Genomic DNA, 18,956 nt, shown 5'->3' with positions numbered 1-18,956 from the left:
CAATGCATACAATCGATGCTTCCTATCATCCCGGGAAAGCCACGATACTCACCAATATCAAGTAGACGTTGAAGATCAGCCGGTGTAGGTCTTCTTAGGTACTCCTCGCTGAATAAATATATTATTCCATCCACAAAATTTTCCAAACATGACCGAGTTGTAGTTGAACCGAGTCGGAGGTATTCGTCAACCGTATCAGCCGCAGTACCATATGCCAAGCAACGAATCGCTGCCGTACACTTCTGAAGAGGAGAGAGACTAAGCCTTCCCCGACAATCTTTCTTTTGTCGAAAGAATTCAACTTCATTGGAGAGTCGATCAACAATATGCACGAACAAAGACTTGTTCATCCTAAAACGTCGTCGGAATAGATTATGAGGATATGTTGGAGTTTCACTGAAATAGTCATTCCATAAATGTTGATCTCCTTCTTCACGATTTCTTTCGATGTAAACTCGTTTTTTTCTTTTTTTCTTTTCTTTTTCTTGATTAATGGTAAAATTCTCGAAGGACTGGTCAAATGTTTCTTCAACATATTGATCAAAATGTTGATCAAAGGTTTCTTCAACATATTGATCAAAATATTGATCAAATGTTTCTTCAACATATTGACTATCCAATCCCTCAAAAGGATTTTGAGAAGAAGATCCCATATCGAGTAAAAGAAGAGAAGAAGAAGCTTTGTGTTTTAGAATGAGAGAAGCGTTGTGTTTTAGAATAAGAGGAGAAGCATTGTGGTCTGATGAAGAAGCGTTGTGGTGTGATGAAAAGCGTTGAGTTTCTCTAATGAGAGAAGCAGAGAAGAAGTGTTGTGTGTTGTAGAATGAGAGCTTCACCTTAATTTATAAAAAGAGTACTAACAATACAACCAAGTCTCGTGAATACAGAAACAGACAAGAGTAGTGTCATGACTACACAACCAGACACAAATAAACATGAGTCTCGTGACTCTATTCAGACACAACATGACAGACACAAACAAGAGTCTCGTGACTCATGACAGACTCCAATACAAAAGTAGTCTCATGACTACACAAACGGACAACAGTTTGATGACAACACACAAACCTGTGACTCTCAGCTTCTTCTCTTCTTCTTAGAGGATTGTCCTTCTTCTACCTTGATACCCTGTCTCAGCTTCTTCTCTTCTTCACGCATCCTTTACAACATCCTTCTGAACTCAGGTTCAATGTCACCTTCTGAAGCAATCAAGCAATTCAATGGCTGCAAATTAATCATGTCTATTCCTATGTCTATCTACCTGTCGCAAGCATCAAACATCTTAATCTTTACAAAAAGGCCAAAAAGCTTACCAGATGTTTTGGAGTTCAATGAATCTTCCTGCCGTTCCGTCTGTGATCCAGTAGAACACTCGCCGCAACCTCAAAATATACACAAAAAACATCCTTTTAACCATGTTCCTCATTCAACCTCTATGAATTCAAATAGACCAAAAGCTTACCTGAATCTTCTTCTGTATGATGAATCATGTTGTGGCTCCCTCTATGATTTACGATAACACACTTGAGAACCTGAAAAACGTACCAAACATCATGATTGTGTTATACCATGAATCTATAACCAACTCAGCACACATGCATGTCTATGAAAAGACCACAAATTACCTTCTCTTCTTCAACTCGGAGATACACCAAAACAGAAAAGGTCTAACCTCTGTTTTTTTTCTCAGCGATTTGGCTCACCTGAAACAAAAAAAATCATCAAATCGGTTTTTATTAGGGTTTCAATCCGACGGTTTGATGACAATATAGGAAGAGGATAGAGGAAGAAGAGGATAGATGAAGAACAGAAGACGATGGAAGAAAAAAATACCTCCAGCGATGTGGTCTGATGGTAGCTTTGCTTCGCCGGCTGCGCAAACACGGCCACAGAGGCGAAGAAGAAGAAGATCTTTCTCTGTAGAACTTGATTTCCGGTGAATTTCGTCTGAGAAGAAGAGATTTTGGGTGGGAAGAGAGAGAGAGACGAAGTCGATGGATCGAAGAGGCGCCTCTCCCGTAGGGTTTCACGACACCCGCCTCTTACCCCTTTTCATTTTTTTATTTTTTTTTAATGGGTTTGGGCTTTAGAGCCCACGCGAGAGGCGCCGTTAAACATGGTCTAACACCTGTGTGTCCACGTTACAAGCTTTGTCGGAAGAACTGAGGATCTCATAGTAAAACACAGAGAAATTGAGAGCAAGCCCAAGCCTTATCGGATGAGTAGGCGCCATATCCGCCGCTGCAATATCCTTCAAAACAAAACACTTAGACACAATCAGTTCAGTTTTGGTCCCAAAAGAAAACAATCTGTAAGTAACTAATCACTAGATTTATTATTACCTGAGCAGCCTTGTAAGCAACCATAGTATCTTCACCAGCACCTTTCCTCTCCTCACCAGACTTAAACTCCGCCATGTACCTATGGTAATCCCCCTTCATCTTCATGTAAAACACCTTCGACTCGCTCCCCGCCGCCGCCGGGATCAGGTGCTCATCGAGGAGCTTGAGGATCCCCGAGCAGACTGAGGAGAGCTCCACCTCCACCTTTGATCTGTAGTCCTTCATAAGCGCCGCGTGATCCTCGTTCTTCCTGCTCTCTTCCTTCTGCTCGATGACGACACGATCCTCCACGCGGCGCGCAGAGATCCGATCACGTTCTTGTACGCGACCGAGAGGAGGTTGCGCTCCTCCACGGTGAGTTCCGACGACGATGGTGTTAGTTTATTTGATTAAGCATTTCATTGTTTGAATAAGGCTCCTAGTTTATAGGAGTAGTAGTTGTTGAATCGTTCTAATCTGTTTCAAGTTAGTAGAAAATCCTCCGAGAATGTAGGAGGTGGAGTAGTGTTTCAGTTGCTTCTTGTAATGGCTATTTAAGTGCCTTATGAATAAGATCAGAGTACGCTTTGGTTCCAAGACCTTTTGTTCTATAGTTAACATCTGGTATCAGAGCAAAATTCTTATTCTGAGAGTTGTGAGTTTACTTGTTTACAGATCAGAGAGTAAGTAAACATGGCAAGCGATGGAGACATGAAAGTGGTGGGACGATCCCAAAGTTTGATGGAGATTTCGAACATTGGAGTATGTTGATGGAGAATCTCATACGATCCAAGGAGTGGTGGGATCTGATAGAGGAAGGCTATGTTGAGCCAGCCAGAGGAGTGGTTCTTAATGGAGCACAAAGGCAAGAGTTAGCCGAGAAGAAACTCAAAGACTTGAAGGTGAAGAATTATCTGTTTCAAGCGATTGATAAGTCCATCCTCAAGACGATAATTCAGAAAGATACCGCCAAGCAAATGTGGGATTCCTTGAAAATGAAATATCAGGGAAATGAGCGTGTGAAGAGAGCTCAACTTCAACGCTTAAGGAGAGAGTTTGAGGTTCTGGAGATGAAGGAAGCTGAAACCATCACAGAGTACTTTGGAAGGGTTTTGCTGGTAGCAACGGACATGAGGAACACTGGAGAGGACATGCCAGATAACAAGATCGTGGAGAAGATCCTGCGAACACTATCCGAGAAGTTCACCTACATTGTTTGCTCAATTGAGGAGTCTAAAGACATTGAGAGTCTTACGGTGGATGCGTTGCAGAGTTCACTGTTGTGTCACGAGTAAAACATAGTGAAGCACTCAAAGGGAGCCAACAGCAATGATAAAGTCTTGAAAGTAACCTCGGAACTCAATGATTGGAGTGGAGTTCGTGGAAGAAGAGGAAGAGGAGGAACGTTCCGAGGTAGAGGTAGAGGTCGCGGGAGACAAAGGTACAACAAGGACCTGATAGAGTGCTTCAAGTGTCACAAGCTGGGTCATTATCAGTTTGAATGTCCTGAAGCAGAGAAGCATACGAACTACGCAGAGTTCAATGAACAGGAAGAAGAACTTCTAATTATGGCATATGTGGAGAGACAAGGATCGAAGAGAGAAGATGTGTGGTTCCTAGACAGTGGATGCAGCAATCACATGACTGGTAATAAGAGATGGTTCTGTGAGATAGATGAAGCCTTTCGTCACTCAGTAAACCTTGGGAATGGAGCTCGAATGGTAGTACAAGGAAAAGGCGTCATAAAGATCAAGGTGAAGGGTATGACTCAAGTCATACAAGACGTCTACTATGTTCCAGAGCTCAGTAACAACCTTTTGAGCATAGGACAGTTGCAGGAGAGAAGTCTCGCAATTCTCATTCGAGATAACATCTGCAAGATCTATCACTCAAGCAAGGGACTCATCATTGAAACCTCAATAAGCACAAATCGTATGTTCATAATTCTTGCGGAAGGAGTAGAAGCTGAGCCTTGTTTCCAGATACAAGATATTGGGGATGCGCACCTATGGCACTGCAGATTTGCGCATCTAAGCTACAGCAGCTTACACACCTTGAGTCATAAGAAGATGGTCAGAGGACTTCCATTCATCGAGACAACCAAGAGAGTATGCGAAAACTGTCTTGTGGGGAAGCAGAAGAGAGGGTCATTCCCTAAGAAAAGTTCATGGAGAGCAACAAGGAACTTGCAGCTGATTCATGCCGACATTTGTGGGCCAATAACACCTGAATCACTTGGCCACAAAAGGTATGTTCTCACGTTCATTGATGATCACAGTAGGAAGATGTGGAGCTACATCATTGCAAAGAAGTCAGAGGCTTTTGAATCATTCAAGAACTTCAAAGCTAGTGTGGAAAAGGAATCTGGTTTGTTGCTTTGTGGGTTAAGGACTGATCGAGGTGGTGAGTTCTGCTCCAAAGAGTTCGATGACTACTGCAAGACTCATGGGATCAAACGCCAATTGACTGCAGCTTACACTCCACAACAAAATGGCATAACAGAGAGAAGAAATCAGACTATCATGAACCTTGTTAGAAGCGCACTTACAGAGAAGAAAATGCCAAAGGATTTTTGGGCTGAAGGAGTTAGATGGATCACATATGTCTTAAACCGAAGTCCCACCACAACTTTGAAAGATCAGACGCCAGAAGAAGTTTGGAGTGGAATCAAACCAGATGTGAAACACTTCAAAGTGTTTGGATGCGTTGGACACGTCCACATACCAGAAGCGAAGAGAACCAAACTTGATGACAAAAGCTGTAAGTGCATCTTTCTTGGTGTGAGTGAAGAATCAAAGGCATATCGCATGTACAATCCCACTTCAAAGAAAATAATGGTGAGCAGAGATGTTGTTTTCGAAGAAACAAGGAACTGAGATTGGGGAAGGAATGGTGTGGAGACTGAGGATTCTGCTCCTACAGTACTTACTTGGGAAAATGATGGCGATGATACACTTGGAGAAGAAGATTTCTTAAATGGAGAAGACACAAACGAGAATGGAGACTCAGGAGATGAGGCATAGGTAGTGACACCAACCGCTGAAAATGAAGAAGAGATCACAGAACCAGCCAGGCCAAAACATGACAGCAGACGGCCTGCGCACTTAGAAGATTATGAGTGTGGAGGAGCCATAGCTCACTACGTTGACATCATGGCACTTCAGGTGATAACTGCAGTTGGAGATCCTTTAAACTTTGAAGAAGCAGTAGCATACAGTGCTTGGAGAGAAGCCATGAATGCTGAAATGGAATCGATTGAGAGGAACCAAACTTGGGAGCTAGTAGATCAACCTGAAGGAACAAACATCATTGGGGTCAAATGGGTTTTCAAGACAAAGTATAATGAGCATGGTGAGCTTGACAAACACAAAGCGAGGTTGCTTGCCAAGGGGTATGCTCAGAGGTTTGGTGTTGACTACAATGAAGTTTATGCACCAGTGGCGAGATGGGATACCATTCGAATCATCATAGCAACTGCAGCGTATCAGAACTGGAACATCTATCAGCTAGATGTGAAAAGTGCATTCCTGCATGGGGAGTTGCAGGAGAATGTATACGTTGATCAGCCACAAGGGTTTGAGAAGAGAGGAAGTGAAGAGAAGGTCTACAGGTTGAAAAAGACCCTCTATGGATTAAAGCAAGCTCCACGGGCCTGGTTTAGCAAGATAGAGAGTTACATCATCAGGGAAGGATTTGAGAAAAATTACTCAGAGCACACGCTATTTGTCAAAACAGAGAAGGAACGTCAGATCCTCATCGTTAGCTTATATGTTGACGACTTGATCTTTACAGGAAACTGTGAGAAGCTGATTAATGGGTTCAAGGAGTCGATGAAGAGGAACTTTGACATGACGGATCTAGGCAAGATGAGATACTTCTTGGGTGTTGAAATACTGCAGAGAGACGAAGGTATCTACATTTGCCAAAGAAAGTTTGCTAAGGAAGTGTTAGAAAGGTTTGAGATGAGCTTGTGCAATGGAGTAAACAACCCCATTGTTCCAGGAGTCAAGCTTTCAAAGAAAGGAGGAGGAGCAACGCTTGATACGACTCTCTACAAGCAAATGATCGGAAGCTTGATGTACCTCACTGTCACTAGACCAGACTTGACGTTTGTGGTGGATCTTGCGAGTCGATATATGGAGAATCCCACGGAGGCTCATTTTCAGGTCATCAAACGAGTTCTAAGGTATGTAAAGAACACTACAGATCTTGGTATTATGTACAAGCGAGGAGGAGGAAAAGGGTTCCAGGCTTTTACGGACAGTGACTATGCCGGAGATTTGGATGATCGGAAAAGTACCTCTGGTTATGTGTTCTTACTAGCTGGAGGAGCAGTATCATGGAGCTCAAAGAAGCAATCGATTGTAGCTCTATCCACTACGGAGGCTGAATACATAGCAGCTGTGTTGTGTGCTACACAAGGAGTTTGGATGGCAAGAGTGCTTGGAAAGAGAGGTCAGAGTCTTGAAGATATTGTATCACTATAAAATGTGATAACAGTTCAACCATTCAGCTGTCAAAGAATCCAATTCATCATGGAAGGAGCAAACACATTGAGGTTCGGTTTCATTACTTAAGGGAGCTAACAGGAGAAGGAAAAGTGAAGCTGATTCATTGTGGAACTCAAGATCAGGTCGCAGACATCATGACCAAACCGTTGAAGTTGGAGACATTTGAGAAACTGAAGAGGATGCTTGGTCTCGTTGAGACACCGAAGTAAACTGTTCTTGCTTATAGCAAACAGTTTAGGGAAGGAATTTGTTAGTTTATTTGATTAAGCATTTCATTGTTTGAATAAGGCTCCTAGTTTATAGGAGTAGTAGTTGTTGAATCGTTCTAATCTGTTTCAAGTTAGTAGAAAATCCTCCGAGAATGTAGGAGGTGGAGTAGTGTTTCAGTTGCTTCTTGTAATGGCTATTTAAGTGCCTTATGAATAAGATCAGAGTACGCTTTGGTTCCAAGACCTTTTGTTCTATAGTTAACAGATGGAGCGGCGGATGTGACGAGCTGCTCCATGAACTGGACCATCTCCTCGTAACGCTCCGCCTGCTCGGCGAGCTTCGCCATGTACACGTACTGGTCTCTGCCTAGTGTCGCCGCCATTGGAGAGAGAATGTGAGATTTTTTTTTTTTTTTTTTTTAAGAAAATGGAAAAAGAAAGGGAGAAGAAGAATAAAGAGAAAAAATAATATTTTTCACCCGCACGTTGTTTTAGTCTCCAGTATACGACAATGTTTTTGTTCAAAAACTTTCGTAAAGTTTTTCCCCCAAAAACCATTAAAAACAGCTTCGCAATGAGAAGAAAAAAGTTTTTTTTTTTTTTTTTTTTTAAGAAAATGGAAAAAGAAAGGGAGAAGAAGAATAAAGAGAAAAAATAATATTTTTCACCCGCACGTTGTTTTAGTCTCCAGTATACGACAATGTTTTTGTTCAAAAACTTTCGTAAAGTTAGGCGCGTGCAGTATGTAGGGCCTTTGTATGGGCCTTATGAAGCTAAATACTAAAGCTAGGTTGGTTATCACTTGAATTCCTGAACTATATTAGACATTTTCATCTTTTACAATTCCAAACAGAAAGTGATTAGATTAATTTTTTTTCAATTTTGTTGTGAGTGCCATTAATTCTTTTAGATATATAGTATAGATATGAGATAAAATTATTAAATGAGCATAAATAGTATTTCAAAAAATATTGTAAATTATATCATAGTTTCATAATTTAATGAAATTGATTTGTTTCAAATATTCGATATTTGTTTATTTATTGGGTGGAAAGTAACCGTATCAATCATAAAACGTATGATGTTTATTGTTTAAAAAGACTAAATCTTAGATGTCAAAGTAACATAATAATAACTAACTCTAATGTGGTAAAATAGTATGTAGAATATTCAAATATATATGACAAACCTTTTAACACAAAAAGTTTGTGGGAAATGTGCTTTCAATTCTATAAGAGAAAAAGTATAAAACGTAAAAGTAAGAAATGAAAGATAAAATAATAATAAAAAATAACTAAATATGATAGTGTTAATCTAAAGAATCCAAGAGCACATTAATTAACAATATTTAGAGACCATATATGAAAACAAAACACTATATTTACACCAAACCAAATCCAAAACCTTTCAATTAAGCAACAATAATAAGACACTTGTTAGTGTACAACCAACTTGTTATAGACTTATAGTGAAAGACAATTTTCTAAAAATCTTCTTCTCTTTTTAATCCTCTGTTTTTCCTTTTCTTGCTTAACGATCAAGGGCTGATTCTGTTCTTCTTCTCCTCCGTAGACGTAAGCATGACATTAGTTTGAAAATATAAGTTTCATTTTACTGAGGCACTTCTTTTTCACTTTTCACATTTGCGTCTCTCGTCGTGTAAGAAACTGAAAGGTTTTCGAAACACTGAAAGGATATGATTTTTATTTTAAGTTTTTTTTTTCTCCATGCACTTGGATTAACAGATTATTATTTAAATGAAATGTTTATATTGTGTTTAGTTTGATGTCTTTGATCTGTCTAATAACAATAATCTATTTTGGTATTGTTTTTAACTTCAGGGGAAAAGTTGAAGCTGAAGAATAATGTCTAAGAAAGGTTCCCGAATTAAAAGCTTAAAGGAGTTTGGTTCAAAGGTTCATTGTGCAGATCATTTGTCTGACTCAGCATCGAGCACTGAAACTTCACATGTACCCTCTCTCTCAAAGATTATGATTTACCTGATAAATTTGTTTACAGGAAGCCAAAAACGTTGGTGTGCAGGACAATAAATCTTCTTATAACGAGTGTGAGCCTCTACATATACGTAACTCAGAACCAAAAAGAAAAAACGCTGAGGTTAAAACTCCAGGGACATTGCCTTCCCGTTTTCCAGAGTTCCATGCAAGGTGAGTGAGTTTTTAAAAGTCTCTTTATCCACTACAAAATTTAGAAATCACTCAATTCCTTTTTTGCATTCTATGTTATATGTTATAGTGAGCAAGGTCCATGGTCTGCAATGATTTGCTATGAAGCCTGCGTACGGCTATGTCTTCATTCGTTGGCAGAAGATAGTGACATCGAGGCTTCATACTTCCTCAAAAACGATTGCGTTTTACTCCGAAATGCATTTGGGTGAGACATGTTTTGGTATACATGTTTTGTTGTGATCTTTGTGCACTGACCCCTCTTGTTTTAATGTTAAAAAACAAAATATATAGTTTGCAGAGTTTCTTGCTTCAATCCGAAGAAGAACTACTTGGAGATAGACCTTCTAATTTGGTTACTGATACAAATCCTCAAAAATCCAAAAAAATTGTTGGAAAGATTAAACTCCAAGGTTTATTCTCCTCTCTCTTTCTCTTGTCCATCACATATTGTTGAAACAGATAACTAAAGTGTGTAGTCTTTACAGTTGGTAAGATCAAAATGGAATCAGATCCACAACCTGGTTACGGTACTATTCCATCACTGAAGCATGAAGTTATTAGTCAGCAACTCGAGGAGCTGAATGCTACTTTGTATTCTGGATGGAAAGCAGTGAAGAGAGTTCATGTCGCTCCCCAAGTTACTCCAAAAGGTTCGATTTCAAGTAAAAGTCTTGAGTATATGCGTGCATGTGCTCACTACCTCAAAGAGGTCTCAAAAGTCCTCCGAAAAGAATTTGTTACATCTCACGGTAGACCAAGTTCTCTCGAAGCATCACAAGGTATACTACCCCGTTGCATTTTACTTGTATCTTTTACGGTTTAACCTACCAATATAAAACATTGTTTTGCTTTCAGAAAAGTTTTCATGTTGTATGAAGCTGAAGAGCTCTATCGAGGAAGATCAAGTTAAAACACAACCTGGATCAGGAGAAACATTTTTCTTGTACGTCTCCTTGCACATTTTTTTTTTGAATACCATAAGGTTCTGAGCCGAATCCCGTAATCCCTCAGACCAAAAACCACAACATATAATATTAGTTTTGTCCCAAGCGTAACTCCTTATACATTCATGGTTCCCTTTTCTGTATAGCTGTAGTTAAGGTAAGGTTTCTATTCTGTTGTAGCTTACCAGATAGTATCGGTGATGATTTGATTGTTGAAGTTCGCGATTCCAAGGGGAAGTTTTGTGGTCGTGTCTTAGCTCAACTAGCAGCTATAGTTGAAGAACCGGTGAGATACATTCCACTTATGTTGTTGTGTCTACAAGATGAATTGTTCTAATAATCTAAAGTTCTGGCTGTTTTACCAGAGCGAGAAGCTTAAATGGTGGGCAATATATCATGAACCAGAGCATGAACGTATTGGGAGAATCCAACTTCATATAAACTACTTAAGCACCTTAGATGAAAAAACTAAGGTACATGATTTTTTACCTGCTTTTTTTAACCTTCTGAACTTTTGTGATACTGATCTTTTCTTACTTTCATGTTTAGTGTGGGTTGGTTGCAGAAACTTCAGCGTATGACTTGGTCTTGGAAGTGGCTATGAAAGCCGAACAGTTTCAGAGCCAAAACCTCGTGATTAAAGGGCCATGGCATTGGATGGTAACTCAGTTTGCCTCCCTTTACGGCATTTCTGATGCATATACAAAACTAAGGTAACTTAGCAACCATAAGACCAAAAGTTTTTATGCAATGAAATCATTTTTTTTTAACGCCGTATAATTATATTACAAATTATGAAAAATATTACAAGACGATTCTAGACTTTTCATTATCTGCAGATATCTTTCATATGTCATGGATGTTGCCTCGCCTACTAAGTACTGCATTGATCTGATATATGATTTTCTGTGCCCTGTTATAATGAAAGAGAACTATAAAGCTACATTGAGTCATCAAGAGGTAGTTTTTTTTTTTAATTCATTTTCTTCTATAGATCATGTTTCAGTTTTCAATTATCTCACTCTCCTTTCTTGGTGCATTCTGGCAGAATCGAATGCTTGCAGAGATTGATGAAAAAGTCCAGCATATTCTTGCTTTGATATTCGAGAATTATAAATCTCTAGATGAATCTTGTTTCTCTGGAATCAAACATGTTTTTGAGCCTCCTACAGGCACTCCTGCACCCGCTATAACATCAGCTATCAAGCTTTACGGTCTTCTCAACAACTTGTTAAGCCAAGAGGCACAACTAAGCCTTTGCAGATACTTTCAGGTATCAAACACACACACATACACACAATCTCTCTATCTACTTGCTCCTATCGTTTATTCCGATGCGTTATTATATGGCATTACAGGCTGCTTTAAAGAAAAGATCAAGAATATACTTCTTAGAAACAAATGACACACTTGACAAAGGCATTGAGGATGTCACTTCTTATCAAAAGTTGAAGTCTTTAGTTCTTAGACTTAAGAAGGAAATCTCCACTGATATAGCCATCCATAAGAGCAATGTGCTCCCAAGGTTTCTCTAAGTTTCATACACACAAACATTTACATGAATATTATAGTGGAACTCTCTATATATTGATATTATTTCTGTGAAAACAAACAGGTTTATAGACCTCCCAGATCTTTCAGCAGCAATATATAGGACTGATCTACTCAAAATACTAATCGAATATCTTATCACTTGGCCTCCTCCTTCACCATCTCCTCAAGTTGTAGACCTTGTCATTACAACTGCCGACTTTGAAGCCGATCTCACGCGTTGGAAACTAAAGTAACATTTTCTATTGCTAATTTACTGAGAGTTTTTAACTTCAATGTTACTGATATTCACTTTTATCGGCATTGCATGGCAGTCCCAATCAAAGGTGGCTTTAATGCAAGAGAGCTTTTCCATTCATATATTACTAGTTGGATGGAAGAGAAAAGAAGTGCTCTATATGAGTTCTGCAAGTCAGAAACGGTAACTCATCTTGCAACAAACAAGTTCTCTACTTCTCTCTAGAATGCACAACTTGGAAAATGTTTTTAAATTGATAATCAGGGAAAAGCATGTAGTGAGATTCAAGGCCTGACCTCACCTTTTGTCGATGATATGTATGAGTTACTCAAGGTGACACTCGATGAATATAATATCATCATCAGGTGTTGGCCAGAATATGGAGTATCCTTGGAGGAAGTAAGTAGAAAACACAAACAAAACAAAACAAAAACCATAAGACCGTTGCTTCATGAATCAGAAGACTAATATTGATTTTTTCTTTATGGAAAGGTTGTTGTGGATACAGAGAGGGCAATGGTTGAAGCGTTGGAGAGGCAGTTTTATGAAATTTTAAATCCTTTAAAGGATAGCAAGATATCTGCATTGAAATACGTTCAGAGCAGGGATGTTAAAATGGGCTTGTCCTACCCATTTACGTCCAAGCCCGTTTAATTTTCGCGTCCATATAAAGTCCATTTATTTAACAATATTAAACGGGCTTCGTCGGGTTTGTCCACTTGTGTCCATTTAATAAACGGGTTTTGATAAAAATAACTGGACAGCCCATTAAGTTCATTTAATTTTTTTTTCTCTTCAACCTAATCTATCGTCGTCGTTCTTCCTCCTTCTTCACCTCCTTGGCTCTTTGCCTCCTTACGAAAGATCAAACTGCTCCAAATGAGTTTCTGATTCGAATCATGAAGCTTCTAGGGTTTCGATTTGTCTTCTAGAGTCGTTGTTCTTCACCTCCTTGCCTCCTTTCATCTCGTCACGAGATTCCCGAGATTCCCGTGTCTTCTACTTCTTCTTCTTCACTCTCTCCAGCTCGTGTTTCCTCGTATCATACAATCAAGGTTCGTTTCAAACTGATTTCATAAGTGTTCTTTCAATTAATTTGTGGGTTTGTTTAAAAATGGTTTGATTTGTGAACAGGTTTCACGAACATATGCAAAGGAGTCTCAAAAATTGCAACCAAAGCTGAGATTATAAGAGCGATCATTTGACTACAATATGTGAATGGAAACAAGAACACAACCGATAACCAACATGATTAACTATGTTTTGTATGAACATCTTCTTCGCTGTGACCGTGTGAGTTAGCTTCTATGGGTTTTGTCAAGTTTTTCGTTAGCTAAAGAGTCATTGTGTAGACAAATACTATAAAGATGTATTTGGACAGAAGACTCGTATTGTAGACATATACTTTCGTTAATCCAAGACTAGTGAAGCTTTTTTACTTTGTATCCATACGCTATGCTTTATTTGTTCCTGTTTTTGAATGGTTGCCAACTTACCATCTTCTCTCAAATTTTGATAGTCCCTTGCAGCCACTAATAATTAAATATGTTTCTTTCTTTTTTTGCAGAGATGGACTATGATACTGTGCACACAATGGCGCTTCTTGAAGCTCAACGTGAATACATGGACATGAATGATGAAGATGCTGAATTTGATATAGATGAAGAAATGGCAGAAACAGAAACAGAAGCAGAAGCAGAAGTTCAGTGTGAACCACAAGCCACTGCATCAACACAAGCAGCGAAACCTCAACGTAAGCGTCGAAAAACCTCACTTGTTTGGAAAGATTTTGTACTAGTGGGGGTAGAAGAGGATGGAAAAGAAAGCAAGTAATTATGGAGTGGAGTCTTCAGCATCAAAAGATTGATATGTTTGCTGGAACAAAGGTACATAGTTTTCTGGTTCTGTTTTACATCAGTTTATAATTTTTTTGATGAAAATATATAATATGTTATGTTTTGAACATGGACAGATCCTGGTAGACGTTCAAGAAGGAAAATAGTAACTTATGGACACTTAGTGTGAAGTGTGAACTTTATTTTTCAATTATGTTGTGACTGTGATTTGTAAACTTTGAATTTTTAGTTGAAGCAAAACAATGTAAGGTTCTGGATTCATATTTTATTTGACAGGTATTTAACAGGTTTCATCGAAAAGAAATGCTATGATATAAATAGATCATGTTCATTTTTTTTTAAGTAAACGGGCTTGAAACGGGTTTGAAACGAATTTAGTGTTAAATGGGCTTCACATAAATGGGTCTGATTTAAACGGGCTTTAAATGGACATCTATTAAACGGGTTTGGACGTAAACGGGCTTGGACGTAAATGGGCCGGTAAGCCCGTTTTAACATCCCTAGTTCAGAGATTGACCAAGAAAGGCACATACTCTGTTCCAAAAGAGGTATGCTTCCTTCTGTTTTAATACTCTTTAAGTTTCGTTTAGAGAAAACCTGAAGAAAAAACATGTTTTCAGCTTGGAGTCTTTCTAAATTCAATGAAAAGAGTGCTTGACAAGTTACGATCGAATATAGAGGAACGTTTCGAGGAGTGGAACTCTTATCTATCTGATAAAAAGAAGAGAGTTTTGGGAGAGAAGCTGAGAGAAGTGACTGTACTGTTAAAAGCCAAGTTCAGAAGCTATACACAAGCGCTCGTGGAGAAGCTTGTTGAGAATGTTGGTTACTCATTTCTGAACTTTTAGTTTCTGAGTATTTGTATTCTCAGAATCATTAACTTTATGTTTAACAGATAAGTATGCAAAGGCACATGAAAATGAATCACATCATACACGACTTGAAGGATACAACAACGGAACCAGATGTTAGAAACAGAATGCAGAGTTTGAAAGATTTAGCGGACAAGACCATGGAACAACTGCATTGTGTTTTGTCGTTGGATGTGTTTGTCTTAATATGCAAAGGAATATGGGATGCAATGGGACAGGTTAGGAAGGCATAACCGTTTGGTTCTTGCGACTTGATCACTGTTCTTATCATTTTACTAACTTTTTTCGCAGGACGTGATTCGTCCTTTGACAGATAAGAAAGATAGCGTGACTTGGCACAAAGGCCTCACACTCGCAGTTTCTGTAACTAAAACTCAACTTTTCCGACAAATGTCTATTTTGGATTCTTATCTTGTTGATTTGCAGGTTTTAGATGAGATATTTGAGGACAAGATGCAAAGCTTGCTTGGTGACTCGGTAAAGGGAATGGATTTGGAGGCACCGAGATCGATAATGGAGCTACGATCTATGATCTCTGAAGATAAGAAAGGATACTAATACTGAGAGAGAAACAGTTTGTTATCTAGCCGCTCTCTCAGACACGAACATCGAGGAGACCTTGCGATTCACGATCTCCGGCGCCGGTGAGGCTCTTTATCGCCGGCGCTGGCCACCATCTCTTCTCTGCTCTCTGCTCTTCACGCTACTGCTTTATTTTTGCTCTGCTTTGTTTCTCTTCATGTTCTGTGAAAGAAGGAGATCCCGACGAAGCACGCGACGAGGACCATCGATCTGGTTCTCCGTTCTCGTCCTCTTGGTGTCTCTTCCCTATCGTTTGTTCTGTTCACCAGCAATGAGTCGGGAGGACTCTCCCACCGCTGTTGTGCTTTGTTTATAGAGGGTAATCTCCGTTGAACCCATGTGTTACCACTGACGAACAAGTCACACGGAAGGCTTTGTCCAAGCTCTTCAATCTGCCATGGAGCATCATGTTCATCACTTGTGCTCTCCCTTTCTTCAACAAGGAAAATCTGAGTCCAAAATCTTCTCGGGTTTTGCTTCCCCCCAGTTCCAGCACCAGATCCGTAGCATCCTCTGACCAGATCCGAGTTTGTTTGGCAAACTTATACCGTCCTTGACAACCTTACAACCATGTCTTCATCTGTTTGTGAATCTGATGTCCGATGTAGGTGGGAATCCACTCCGGCGTCTAGCTCTGAGCCATTTGTTTGTGAATCTGGTGACCGATGTAGGTGGGAATCCACTCCGGCGTCCAGCTCTGAGCCATCAAAAACTAGTAAGGTCATGTTATCTGCGCACAACTTCCATCTCTCCCTCTGTTGCGGAGAGTATTTCACTACCATATCTCTTTTCTATGAATGGAACAAATTTCTCGGATTCTTTTTCGAGCTTTAGTTTCAGTTTACTCACCGGTTTGTTACCTTGTGGAGCGGTCTGTACGGGACCTGAAGGTGCAATCGAGACTACTTCGGTTTTTCTTGTTGGTGAGAACTGTCTCTCAACGTCACTTGTGACTATCTCTAAGCTGTCCGACTTTGTCGTGAAAGCTTCCCCGGCGCATTCAAGCATCGTCTCGAATTCGCTGTCCTCTTCGGTTGAAGACTTATCTCGTTTAGCTTATTTATTTGTTGCATTTTATGCTTATGGACAAAGAAGATGGATGATTCCCTCTTTTTGTTGTATGGAAAAAGATTGAGTTTTTAATGAAAGTAAGTTTGTGTTTCAAAAAAAAAAACAGTTTGTTATCTTTGGGGTAGTTAAAAAGAAACAAACTGTTATTTTTGAGTTTTTTTTTTTTTTTTGCTTAATAAAATGTGTAGACAGAAGAAATATAAATATGATAAGCAAATTCATCAATGTTGGCATAACAAAAAGATTTCGTCGCCTGAGAGATTCGAACTCTCGCGGGGAAACCCCATGTACTTAGCAGGCACACGCCTTAACCACTCGGCCAAAGCGACGTTTTGAAGGTTCTTGTGTTATCCTGAACTTATTTTATTTATTGCTTGTTAGATGTATCAGGTATGGTTTTGAACTTTGAAGTAACGTAAGTATGTTGTTAGCCACAGTTTTAAGTTTCTGTAACTTTTGTGTTTCATTTATATTATATAAGATCAATCTACGGTATTCAAGCAGGAGACAAATCATCTTCGTGAAAACTTCCGTATTAATTTAGACATTGCATTAAACTTAATGTAGTAGTAACCTGGATAACTTCAAATAATCACCAAGGAACTAAAGAAAAAGAAAGACTTAAAAGTGTAACAAAGAGAAGTACAATGAAAGAAACACAAGAGAAGAAAATCAGTTGAAGAGCTACTGGTCTCCTCTCTATTCCTTCTTAGATTTGGAGAGAGCTCTCTTACGCTGACCAAGCATGTACCTGTACATGTGTGGACTACCTGCAACAGCTCAACAAACCCCATTTCCAAACAAAGTTAGTTAGGGATCAGAACTGAACAGATTGGTGAGATATGATGTAAGAAAAGGTCAAATGAGGCTGTGCCTGGTACATAGATTGCGAGGACGAGTATTGTTGCATAGAAGAAGTCGAATGAGAAGTTCAATGTGTTAGGCATCCTAGCGCTGTACATCTCAGACGTCTGCATAAAGAAAAAAAAAAGTAAATGACCATTCAGAAATCAACTATATACATTAAAAGTCCAAAACTTTATCATACGTAGCATCAAAGTCCAGTCCATCTATGTGAAGAGAGTTACAAGGCTAAGAATTCACATGAGGGTGTTGGTTGTGTTACCTTGATGTGTGGTAACGCAAGGTAGATAAGACCTACTTCACTGGTGATACCGGTCGGGTATAGCACTAAAAAGCTACTGTATCTGAACATATTGAACAAAAGAGACAAAAACAAACGAGATCGGGTTTGTTTATTTATCAATGGTCAAGACAGAAGTATATATGGATTGAATACCTGAGCCACAAGTGCCACGAAGGTGCAAAGCCTAGAGCTTCCTTAAGACCAAAGAAGGAGTAACGAATGATCTGCAATATCAATCATTCAAGCATTTAGACCAAACATGTTAACTAAAGCACATGCAGAGTTCACCGATATGGAGTAAAGAGCAAAACTGATCTTTAAGGCGCAATTTTTATTTAAGTCATGCCTACGTCTAATATTAACAGCTAGGTAATAAGCAAGATAGAGTCACTAGGTCTGTGCGTCAATACATGTGACAAGGAACTTCCAAAGCAATGTTCAAACATTTCAGATTCAAGACAAACTATGAAGCTGGTTTAATCTATCTTACTAAGAGTGATCTTCAATGGTTGATTCAACAAAAAAAAAACACCAAAAGGAGGACTAGAAAAATGAATCACCTCCGTGATAGACCAGCTTATGACCAGTGACGCAACAAGAAAATGTGATTGGACCTGAAAATTAAATATACAACAGAGTTCAAAAGATCAAATGATGAAAAGATTGCAAAGATCTAAGAGATATAGTTAACTCATGGTGCTAAGTGCTAACAACCTCTGGAAAGCTGTAAAGGATGCCCCAAGTGAGAAACAGCCTTGAACCAATCTGTGGCAGAGTTGCAGAAACAGGTGATCTGACCAAACCTATTCGAGTTTAAAACACACAACAGAACACAAACCAGTCAATTCATCATCTTCAGATTTTGACCAAGATGGTGTTAGTGCAAAGTTTGAAACTAGTGTAATGGATCAGATCACTCACCTACTAATCCATGAAAAATCTGTTTGAAACATCAAGACAAAAAAAAGGGAATCAATCAGTTGCTACAAATGTTTGTATCCAGACAAATATTTTCATGACAGTCATACTTACCTCAAGAACGGCGGCAGTCTGAGCAAGCTGGAGAGGCTTCTCCACAGCGTCATAGACATTTTCATGTCCAGTTTCCTTCAACGTCTTCACGGCAAAGTACAAAACCTGAGCCCTAAAAACACCAAAACGTCACACAAAACAGTTTCAATCAGCTCCGAGAGAATAAAGAAGAGTAAAGAGGGAGGCGACTTCGACTTACCATCCAGCAAAGACGATCCAGTTGTAGAGAGTGAGGTACACTCGACGGATGATGGATAGAAACGTCGCCATTGAAAGTGGAGAATAGAGATAGCAACTAAAGCTAGAAAGAGACTATATTTATGGCGGAGAGATCGGAAGTGAATGCATTTATGAACATATAATCAATAGAGACCGGTGAGCTACTTCTCAACCGTTATTTTTGGATATTTATGATTTTGACCCTTTACTTTCG

At 39.2% G+C, this 18,956-nt stretch overlaps 3 protein-coding genes, 1 long non-coding RNA gene and 1 other non-coding gene across 5 annotated transcripts in view; 2 read left to right on the top strand and 3 right to left on the bottom strand.

Annotated features, from left to right (window-relative positions):
- Positions 1 to 7,424, bottom strand: part of LOC106313458 (14-3-3-like protein GF14 lambda) — an 18,981-nt gene extending 11,557 nt beyond the window's left edge. The window contains 4 exon segments of the mRNA XM_013751262.1: positions 2,129 to 2,251; positions 2,343 to 2,617; positions 2,620 to 2,712; positions 7,310 to 7,424. Coding sequence (XP_013606716.1) covers positions 2,129 to 2,251; positions 2,343 to 2,617; positions 2,620 to 2,712; positions 7,310 to 7,424 — 606 coding nt within the window.
- A 1,128-nt stretch (positions 7,425 to 8,552) lies between these two features.
- On the top strand, positions 8,553 to 15,266 carry LOC106316358. The gene is made up of 22 exons (XM_013754235.1): positions 8,553 to 8,615; positions 8,883 to 9,011; positions 9,061 to 9,209; positions 9,298 to 9,435; positions 9,522 to 9,640; positions 9,716 to 10,009; positions 10,086 to 10,173; positions 10,355 to 10,460; positions 10,540 to 10,647; positions 10,724 to 10,887; positions 11,014 to 11,134; positions 11,223 to 11,447; positions 11,533 to 11,699; positions 11,790 to 11,957; positions 12,041 to 12,146; positions 12,228 to 12,362; positions 12,456 to 12,572; positions 14,341 to 14,367; positions 14,440 to 14,640; positions 14,715 to 14,909; positions 14,983 to 15,054; positions 15,118 to 15,266. The coding sequence occupies exons 2-22, from the start codon at positions 8,907 to 8,909 to the stop codon at positions 15,247 to 15,249; spliced, it is 2,937 nt and encodes a 978-aa protein (XP_013609689.1). The 5' UTR covers positions 8,553 to 8,615; positions 8,883 to 8,906; the 3' UTR covers positions 15,250 to 15,266.
- Positions 13,511 to 14,161, top strand: LOC106316359. Its single transcript, XR_001264802.1, has 2 exons — positions 13,511 to 13,849; positions 13,936 to 14,161. It is a non-coding gene; the product is annotated as an uncharacterized LOC106316359 (long non-coding RNA).
- A 1,325-nt stretch (positions 15,267 to 16,591) lies between the features above and the next one.
- On the bottom strand, positions 16,592 to 16,673 carry TRNAS-GCU. The gene has a single exon. It is a non-coding gene; the product is annotated as a tRNA-Ser (tRNA).
- Positions 16,674 to 16,861: 188 nt separating this feature from the next.
- Positions 16,862 to 18,874, bottom strand: LOC106315704 (very-long-chain (3R)-3-hydroxyacyl-CoA dehydratase PASTICCINO 2). The gene is made up of 9 exons (XM_013753507.1): positions 18,723 to 18,874; positions 18,524 to 18,635; positions 18,413 to 18,431; positions 18,206 to 18,294; positions 18,052 to 18,105; positions 17,645 to 17,715; positions 17,471 to 17,552; positions 17,219 to 17,315; positions 16,862 to 17,114 (listed from the first exon to the last, which is right to left on the bottom strand). The coding sequence occupies exons 1-9, from the start codon at positions 18,791 to 18,793 to the stop codon at positions 17,044 to 17,046; spliced, it is 666 nt and encodes a 221-aa protein (XP_013608961.1). The 5' UTR covers positions 18,794 to 18,874; the 3' UTR covers positions 16,862 to 17,043.
- Between the last annotated feature and the right edge of the window lie 82 nt (positions 18,875 to 18,956).

Source organism: Brassica oleracea, chromosome C9 (genome assembly GCF_000695525.1).
Source record: "Brassica oleracea var. oleracea cultivar TO1000 chromosome C9, BOL, whole genome shotgun sequence".
In the NCBI taxonomy this organism is placed as follows: Eukaryota; Viridiplantae; Streptophyta; class Magnoliopsida; order Brassicales; family Brassicaceae; genus Brassica; species Brassica oleracea.
The sequence above is the reverse complement of the archived record's forward strand: the minus strand, read 5'-3'. Positions and strand labels throughout refer to the sequence as shown.